Here is a 9,937-nt window from a genome sequence, read left to right as displayed (position 1 = left end):
ATGATCAGCAAACAGTAGACATTTGACTTCGGATTCTAGTAGGGTGAGACCGGGTGCTGCAGACTGTTCTAGTGCCCGCGCCAATTCGTTGATATATATGTTGAAGAGGGTGGGGCTTAAGCTGCATCCCTGTCTCACCCCACGACCCTGTGTGAAGAAATGTGTGTGTTTTTTGCCAATTTTAACCGCACACTTGTTGTTTGTGTACATGGATTTTATAATGTCGTATGTTTTACCCCCAACACCACTTTCCATCAATTTGTATAGCAGACCCTCATGCCAAATTGAGTCGAAGGCTTTTTTGAAATCAACAAAGCATGAGAAGACTTTGCCTTTGTTTTGGTTTGTTTGGTTGTCAATTAGGGTGTGTAGGGTGAATACATGGTCTGTTGTACGGTAATTTGGTAAAAAGCCAATTTGACATTTGCTCAGTACATTGTTTTCATTGAGGAAATGTACGAGTCTGCTGTTAATGATAATGCAGAGTATTTTCCCAAGGTTACTGTTGACGCATATTCCACGGTAGTTATTGGGGTCAAATTTGTCTCCACTTTTGTGGATTGGGGTGATCAGTCCTTGGTTCCAAATATTGGGGAAGATGCCAGAGCTAAGGACGATGTTAAAGAGTTTTAGTATAGCCAATTGGAATTTGTTGTCTGTATATTTGATCATTTCATTAAGGATACCATCAACACCACAGGCCTTTTTGGGTTTGAGGGTTTTTATTTTGTCCTGTAACTCATTCAAGGTAATTGGAGAATCCAATGGGTTCTGGTAGTCTTTAATAGTTGATTCTAGGATTTGTATTTGATCATGTATATGTTTTTGTTCTTTATTCTTTGTTATAGAGCCAAAAAGATTGGAGAAGTGGTTTACCCATACATCTCCATTTTGGATAGATAATTCTTCGTGTTGTTGTTTGTTTAGTGTTTTCCTCTCTCTCTCTCTCTCTCTCTCTCTCTCTCTCTCTCTCTCTCTCTCTCTCTCTCTCTCTCTCTCTCTCTCTCTCTCTCTCTCTCTCTCTCTCTCTCTCTCTCTCTCTCTCTCTCTCTCTATATATATATATAAACATAAATATGGGTTGTATTTACAATGGTGTTTGTTCTTCACTGGCTGCTTTTTTCTTGTTGCAACAAGAAGTATTTCACCCAATAGATATGGGATTTTATCAAAATAGGATTTGTTTTCGAATTCTTTGTGGATCTGTGTAATCTGAGGGAAATATGTGTCTCTAATATGGTCATACATTTGACAGAAGGTTAGGAAGTGCTGCTCAGTTTCCACCTCATTTTGTGGGCAGTGTGCACATAGCCTGTCTTCTCTTGAGAGCCAGGTCTGCCTTTGGCGGCCTCTCTCAATAGCAAGGCTATGCTCACTGAGTCTGTACATGGTCAAAGCTTTCCTTAATTTTGGGTATGTCACAGTGGTCAGGTATTCTTCTACTGTGTACTCTCTGTTTAGGGCAAAATAGCATTCTAGTTTGCTCAGTTATTTGGTTTATTCTTTCCAATGTGTCAAGTAATTATATTTTAGTTTTCTCATGATTTGGTTGGGTCTAATTGTGTTGCTATCCTGGGACTCTGTGGCGTCTGTTTGTGTTTGTGAACAAAGCCCCAGGACCAGCTTGCGTATGGGAACTCTTCTCCAGGTTCATCTCTCTGTAAGTGATGGCTTTGTTATGTAAGGTTTGGGTTGCAGATTTCAACAGCTCTTTTCTGAATTTTGATCATTAGCGGGTATCGGCCTAATTCTGCTCTGCATGCATTATTTGGTGTTTTACGTTGTACATGGAGGATATTTTTGCAGAATTCTGTATGCAGAGTCTCAATTTGGTGTTTGTCCCATTATGTGAATTATTGGTTGGTGAGCGGACCCCAGACCTCATAACCATAAAGTGTTAATCAAATCAAATCAAATTGTATTGTTCACATACACACATTTAGCAGATGTTATTGCGGGAGTAGCGGAATGCTTGTGTTCCTAGCTCCAACAGTGCAGTAGTATCTAACAATTCAATGGGTTCTAAAACTGATTCAAGTATTTTTAGCCAGATCCGAATTGGTATGTCGAATTTGATGTTCCTTTTGATGGCGTAGAAGACCCTTCTTGACTTGTCTCTCAGATTGTTCAGAGCTTTGTGGAAGTTACCTGTGGCGCTGATGTTTAGGCCGAGGTATGTATTTTTTTGTGTGCTCTAGTGCAACGGTGTCTAGATGAAATTTGTATTTGCGATCCTGGCAACTGGACCTTTTTTGGAAAACCATTATTTTTGTCTTACTGAGATTTACAGTGCATTCGGAAAGTATTCAGACCCCTTAACTTTTCCCACATTTTGTTACGTTACAGCCTTATCAATCTACACACAATACCCCATAATGACAAAGCAAAAGCTGTTTTTTGTAAATGTATAAATAAAATAAAAACTGAAATATCACATTTACATAAGTATTCAGACCCTTTACTCAGTACTTTGTTGAAGCACCTTTGGCAGTGATTACAGCCTCGAGTCTTCTTGGGTATAACGCTACAAGCTTGGCACACCTGTATTTCAGGAGTTTCTCCCATTCTTCTCTGCAGATCCTCTCAAGCTCTGTCAGGTTGGACGGGGAGCGTCGCTGCACAGCTATTTTCAGGTCTCTCCAGAGATGCTGGATTGGGTTCAAGTCCGGGCTCTGGCTGGGCAACTCAAGGACATTCAGGGACTTGTACCGAAGCCACTCCTGTGTTGTCTTGGCTTTGTGCTTAGGGTCGTTGTCCTGTTGGAAGGTGAACCTTCACCTCAGTCTGAGGTCCTGAGCGCTCTGGAGCAGGTTTTCATCAAGGATCTCTCTGTACTTTGCTCCGTTCAACTTTCCCTCAATCCTGACTGGTCTCCCAGTCCCTGCCGCTGAAAAACATCCCCACAGCATGATACTGCCACCACCATGCTTCACTGTAGAGATGGTGCCAGGTTTCCTTCAGACGTGACACTTGGCAATCAGGCCAAAGATTTCAATCTTGGTGTCATCAGACCAGAGAATCTTGTTTCTCATGGTCTGAGAGTCCTTTAGGTGCTCTACCATAATTGTATTTTTAATTTAATTTAATTTAACCTTTATTTAAATAGGTAAGTCAGTTAAGAACAAATTCTTATTTTACAATGACGGCCTACCCCGGCCAAACCCTCCCCCAACCCGGACTATGCTGGGTCAATTGTGTGCCGCCCTATGGGACTCCTGATACAGCCTGGGATCGAACCAGGGTCTGTAGTGACACCTGTAGCACTGAATTGCAGTGCCTTAGACTGCTGCGCCACTCGGGAGCCCAAATAAAGGCCTGATTGGTGGACTGCTGCAGAGATGGTTGTCCTTCTGGAAGTTTCTCTCATCTCCACAGAGGAACTGGAGCTCTGTCAGTGACCATCGGATTCTTGGTCACCTCCCTGACCAAGAACCTTCTCCCCCGATTACTCAGGTGGTTCCAAACTACTTCCATTTAACAATGAGGCCACTGTGTTCTTGGGGACCTTCAATGCTGCACACATTTTTTTGTACCCTTACCCAGGTCTGTGCCTCAACACAATCCTGCCTCAGAGCTCTACGGACAATTCTTTCGACCTCATTTAATCTTTATTTGTTTTATTTAACTAGGTAAGTCAGTTAAGAGCGAATTCTTATTTACAATGACGGCCTACCCCGGCCGAACCCTAACTCAGACGACGCTGGGACAATTGTGCGCTGCCCTATAGGACTCCCAACCACGGCCGGTTGTAATACAGCCTGGAATCGAACCAGGGTCTGTAGTGACGCCACTAGCACTGAGATGCAGTGCCTTAGACAACTGTGCCACTCGCGAGCCCCCTCATGGCTTGGTTTTTGCTCTGACATGCACTGTCAACTGTGGGACCTTATTTAGACTGGTGTGTGCCTTTCCAAATCATGTCCAATCAATTTAATTTACCACAGGTGGACTCCAATCAAGTTGTAGAAACATCTGAAGGATGATCAATGGAAACAGGATGCACCTGAGCTCAATTTCAAGTCTAATAGCAAATGGTCTGAATACTTATGTAAGTAAGGTATTTCTGTTTTCATTTTGTCATTATGGGGTAGTGTGTGTAGATTGAGGATTTGTTTTATTTAATCCATTTTAGAATGAGGCTGTAACGAAGCAAAATGTGGAAAAAGGGAACGGGTCTGAATACTTTCCGAATGCACTGTATATGTTGAAGACGGTGGGGGTGCATCCCTGTCTCACCCCACAGCCCTTGGGAAAGAAATGTGTGTTTTTTGCCAATCTTAACCGCACACTTGTTGTTTGTGTACATGGATTTTATAATGTTGTATGTTTTCCCCCAACACCGCTTTCCATCAATTTGTATAGCAGACCCTCATGCCAAATTGAGTCAGAAACGTTTTTGAAATCAACAAAGCATTAGAAGACTGCCTTTGTTTTGGTTTGTTTGTTTGCCAATTAGGGTGTGCAGTTTCTCTCTCTCTCTCTCTCTCTCTCTCTCTCTCTCTCTCTCTCTCTCTCTCTCTCTCTCTCTCTCTCTCTCTCTCTCTCTCTCTCTCTCTCTCTCTCTCTCTCTCTCTCTCTCTCTCTCTCTCTCTCTCTCTCTCTCTCTCTCTCTCTCTCTCTCTCTCTCTCTCTCTCTCTCTCTCTCTCTCTCTCTCTCTCTCGCTCTCGCTCTCTCTCAGTCAGCCTTTCTTCTCCTCTCCCTTGGTTTGTCAGTCAGCTCACCTACCTCTTCCTTCTTCTCATCATTATATTACTATCTCTCTGACACACTCACCCAGTCTACCTCTCTCCTCTTGGGGGTATTGAATTGTTCATTCTCTTTGTTCTTCTTTCTCCTCTCTCTTGAGTTTGAAATGGGTTCACTCTCTCTCTCTTCCGCTCCTCTCTCCTCCCTCCTTTCTCTCCTCCCCCTCTCTCAGGTGTGTTGAGTCAGTTTACTCTGATCCTGTACGGTACGGGCTCCAGCTCCATTAACCCCTTGTCTCCTGACTTCCCCCGGCCGTCCAACAACAGCTGCAAGACCTTCGACGCCCAGCAGATCTGCATAGGTGAGACACACTGAGACAGCTAGCTAGCACTAAGATTCGTACTCTCTTTACACATTGAGACATCGCCCTCCATAGGTAACTGCTGGTACTGAGGATGGGACATGTTGAGTTCCTTGCTCATTGCTATGGACAGTATTCACTTACTTGACCTACTTATGAAGTTATCTAGCCTAGCTCAGGTCATAATATATTCAGTGTCTAGTTTGAGGGCTGCGCAAAACCATGAATACACATTTAATGCCAAGCCAAACCCATTTGAAAGTTAAATGTCTCACTTATCGTGATGTTGTGACTTGTACGCCAGCTATGAATATGCATCATCCTAAATATGTGAGAAAACAACATATGTGGTTCACTAGAAAAGCAGAGAGGGTATGTAGTAGTGGCTGGCAGGCAGCAGTAGGGCTATGACATTGAGAGAGGTGTTGGGTTGGAGAGCAGCTGTGTTTTGGGAGGCTGAGAGGAAGCAGATGGGGTCAGATGCCTCTTGGTGACACTCAGCATGTGGATGTGGGCTTCTCATGCATATGGCAGGATTGTTAAAAGGTTTCAGGCATGTTTTTGCCTTTTTGTGTGGGGTTCTATGTACGAGCGTTTGTCCCCACTGACTGCTCAGAAAAGCAGCACCTCATCCCCCTTTGTATGGGTATCATCTCGCTTTTTCACTCTCTCTCTCATCTCTTACTCTTTCTCTTTCCCTCTTCCCCTTTCTCCCCCTATCCAGAGTGTAGCCCAGGCTTCTCCCTGTTCCTGCAGGGTTGTGTGAAGCTCTGCCCCCCCGGCTTCACCTCAGGCCCCCAGCTCCTCAACCTGTCCCTGGACAACTGGGTGGACTTGTCCTCCGTCCAGGCCTGCCTGCCCTGCCATCCTGCCTGCCTCACCTGCTCCGGCCCCAGGCCCAACGACTGCCTCTCCTGCCCCCCTCACAGTCACCTGGTCCTCACCGCCTGCCTACACCAGAACCAAGTCCAGCGCAAGTCCCCAACCGGCCAAGTCCTCCAGGGAGAGGGGAGTGGACCAGGGGAGAGCCCAGTGGGGTCAGAGCAGGGGGGAGAGGGAGAGCCTCCAGGGCCTAACCTGGGCCTGTCCTCCCCTCTGGTTACCCTGCTTGCAGTGCTCAGCTGTGCCTTCATCTTGGCAGCCTTCGCTGGGGTTTTCCTCCTGCTGCAGCTGCGCTCTGGTTGCGCCCCCTGGGCCCGAAGGACCAAACTGCACTCTGTGGAAACAGGGGGAGGGGCCTCGGGGGGCATCCGTGTGGGCTTTGGCTTCGGCCTGGGGCTGGGCTGGGAAAGGCAGGGCAGGGCGTCTTATAAGGGGATCCCCACTGTGTGGAGGGACGAGGACCAGGTAACACTGGGGGGCTCTGAATCGGACAGCGAGGAGCTAGACTGCCACAGTGAGAGGACAGCCTTTATCAGGACACAGAGCTCCCTCTAGCCCCCTCTCTGACCCCTACATCTGGGGGAAACTCTCTTCAGAGGGGTTGGTCTCTCCGGCCCCTTCCTCTGCTGGAGCTTATGGGTCTGTGGTTTGGGTCTGGCTCAGGCCTCGTCCCTTGCTGAGACTGATACACAGAGATGCTGATCCAGGGATGTGATGGCAGCCCAGCAAGCACCTCCAGGTCCACTGATTCACCCTCAAGCATTAGTCAACAGAAAATGTTTTAATTCTATAAGTACCATATTTTATTGTATATTCTTTTTCTTTGCTTTTAAAGACTTAAATAAGATTATTCCCCTGGCCCAAGGGTAAAGGGAAACTACAGTTTCTGAATTGAGTTGGGGATCCATAGTTTTCGCTAATGTTTCCCGCTAATGTTATTTTTGTTGTGGTATACACATGGCCCTGAGCCTCTGTCCTAATATGAGCAGGCATGGGAAGAGATCAGCATACATGCGCGTGTATGTGTGACTGTGACTTTGTACACAAGAGCTAAATAGCCGCCCAACACAGTTTCTGAGTGGATGAAGAACACAGCAGGGTTTATTTAATGTACAACAGAGAGAGAAAGAGAAAGTTTGGATTTGTAAATTAGATTCTCTCTGAGATAAACACCTTCTGGTTAAACTTTTTCCTACTGCTTGTTCTTTGAGAGCTTCCTACTCTGCTCAATAATCAGTGGGCTGCTGCACTTCTTCAGCAGCTAATACAACCCCACTATACACTGAGTGTACAAAACATTAAGAACCCTCCCTAATATTGAGTTCTACAAGGTGTCGAAACTGTTCCACAGGGATGCTGTCCCATGTTGACTCCAATGCTTTCCACAGTTGTTTCAAGTTGGCTGGATGGCTTTTGGGTGGTGGACCATTCTTGATACACACAGAAACTGTTAAGCATGAAAAACCCAGCAGCGTTGCAGTTCTTAGCACAAACTGTTGCGCCTGGCACATACTGCCACACCCCATTCAAAGGCACTTCAATATTTTGTCTTGCCCATTCACCCTCTGAATGGCACACATACACCATCCATGTCTCAAATGTCTCAAGGTTTAAAAAAATATTTATATAACCTGTCTCCTCCCCTTCATCTACACTGATTGAAGGGGATTTAGTGGCATCAATAACGGATCATAGCTTTCACCTGGATTCACCTGGTCAGTCTATGTCATGGAAAAAGCAAGTGTAGAAACATCAGAAATCCAGCACAGACTCTTTTGGAGTAGTCTTCAGGGTTTTGATAACTATTGAGCTTTAGTTTAGAAATATTGTCCACAACAGCTTAATAGCACTGAATACCAATATAGGCAACTGTTGAAAGGCAAAAGTCCTAGTAGTGTGGTTGTTTGTTGGACATAAGCAGAAAGCCCATGCATCAATCAGCAAACACACACCCTGTAGAACAAGTGGGAGGAGGGATGGCAGATTATATTAGTAAGCCACTTGATTATATTGGCACACTGCTTTACCTATAGAGGGATTTCCCAACCCTGCGGTAATGTGTGTTGCCATCTTTCTAAAAAAGCACTTAACCCAAAAAGCTATTTGACCTTCTCAACATTTCTCTATTCTCTTGCTTTTGGCAAGAAATTACATCATATTGTCTTCATTCTCCCTCTGGAGGCTGTATTGATTTTCAGGGTTTCTTTCACCGCCAAGTCTTTATCAGTGGAAAGAAGAGAATAGCGTTCTCTTGTTATTACACACTTCACACACTTTGACAAGCAAATGTATTGGCTTGCTGGTATTTTTCACCTTGGCAGACATGCATTATTAAGTTATTGGTATTATGTTGTATTTTTAAGAACATACAGTACCAGTCAAAAGTTTGGACACAACTACTCATTCCAGGGTTTGTCTTTATTTTTACCATTTTCTACATTGTAGAATAATAGTGAAAACATCAAAACTATGAAATAACACATATGGAATCATGTAGTAACCAAAAAAGTGTTAAACAAATTTTAGATTCTTCAAAGTAGCCACCCTTTGCCTTGATGACAGCTTTGTACACTCTTGGTATTCTCTCAACCAGCTTCATGAGGTAATGTAATGCATTTGTGCCTTGTTAAAAGTTAATTTTTTGAATTTCTTTCCTTCTTAATGCATTTGAGCCAATCAGTTGTGTTGTGACAAGGTAAGGGTGGTATACAGAAGATAGCCCTATTTGGAAAAAGACCAAGTCCATATTATGGCAAGAACTGCTCAAATAAGCAAAAAGAAACGACAGTCCATCATTACTTTAAGACATGGTCAGTCAATCTGGGAAATTTCAAGAACTTTGAAAGTTTCTTCAAGAGCAGTCGCAAAAAACATCAAGAGCTATGATGAAACTAGCTCTCATGAGGACTGCCACAGGAAAGGAAGACCCAGAGTTACCTCTGTAACAGAGGATAAGTTCATTTGAGTTACCAGACTCAGAAATCGTCAATTAACTGCACATCAGAATGCACCTCACAGTTCAAGTAACAGACACATCTCAACATCCGCTGTTCAGAGGAGACTGCGTAAATCAGGCCTTCGTGGTCGAATTGTGGTAAAGAAACCACTACTAAAGGACAGCAATAAGAAGAAAAGACTTGCTTGGGCCAAGAAACACGAGCAATGTACATTAGACCGGTGGAAATCTGTCCTTTGGTCTGATACGCCATCCCATCTGATTTTCGCTTAGTGGGACTATCATTTGTTTTTCAAAAACAGGACAATGACCCAAAACACACCCCCAGGCTGTGTAAGGGCTGCATCAGATGACCTGGCCTCCACAATCCACCGACCTCAACCCAATTGAGATGGTTTGGGATGAGTTGGACCGCAGAGTGAAGGAAAAGCAGACAACAAGTGCTCAGCATATGTGGGAACTCCTTCAAGACTTTTGGAAAAGCATTCCAGGTGACTACCTCATGAAGCTGGTTGAGAGAATGCAAAGCTGTCATCAAGGCAAAGTGTGGCTACTTTGAAGAATCTAAAATGTATTTGATTTCTTTAACACTTTTTTGGTAACTACATGATTCCATATGTGTTATTTCATAGTTTTGATGTCTTCACTATTATTCTACAATGTAGAAAATATTTAAAAAATAAAGAAAAACCCTTGAATGAGTAGGTGTGTCCAAACTTTTGACTGGTAATGTTCAGTTGAAGTCGGAAGTTTACATACACCTTAGCCAAATACATTTAAACTCAGTTTTTCACAACTCCTGAAATTTAATCAGAGTAAAAATTGCATGTCTTAGGCCAGTTAGGATCACCACTTTATTTTAAGAATGTGAAATGTCAGAATAATACTAGAGAGAATGATTTATTTCAGCTTTTATTTCTTTCATCACATTTCCAGTGGGTCAGAAGTTTACATACAGTCAATTAGTATTTGGTAGCATTGCCTTTAAATTGTTTAACTTCGGTCAAACGTTTCGGGTAGCCTTCCACAAGCTTCCCACAATAAGTTGGGT

General features: G+C 43.8%; 1 protein-coding gene across 3 annotated transcripts in view; it reads left to right on the top strand.

The window, feature by feature from the left end:
- The window catches only part of furinb (furin (paired basic amino acid cleaving enzyme) b), a 248,012-nt gene extending 240,884 nt beyond the window's left edge, over positions 1–7,128 (top strand). For all 3 annotated transcript variants that reach the window (XM_071416549.1, XM_071416550.1, XM_071416548.1), the window contains exons 14-15: positions 4,920–5,048; positions 5,773–7,128. In XM_071416549.1, the coding sequence (XP_071272650.1) occupies positions 4,920–5,048; positions 5,773–6,485 (842 nt within the window). In that variant the 3' untranslated portion in view covers positions 6,486–7,128. The remainder of the gene's footprint in view (positions 1–4,919; positions 5,049–5,772) is intronic.
- Positions 7,129–9,937: the final 2,809 nt, after the last annotated feature.

Source organism: Salvelinus alpinus, chromosome 9 (assembly GCF_045679555.1).
Source record: "Salvelinus alpinus chromosome 9, SLU_Salpinus.1, whole genome shotgun sequence".
NCBI classification, from domain to species: domain Eukaryota; kingdom Metazoa; phylum Chordata; class Actinopteri; order Salmoniformes; family Salmonidae; genus Salvelinus; species Salvelinus alpinus.
Note: the sequence above shows the minus strand (reverse complement) of the source record. Positions and strands in the feature narration are given on the sequence as shown.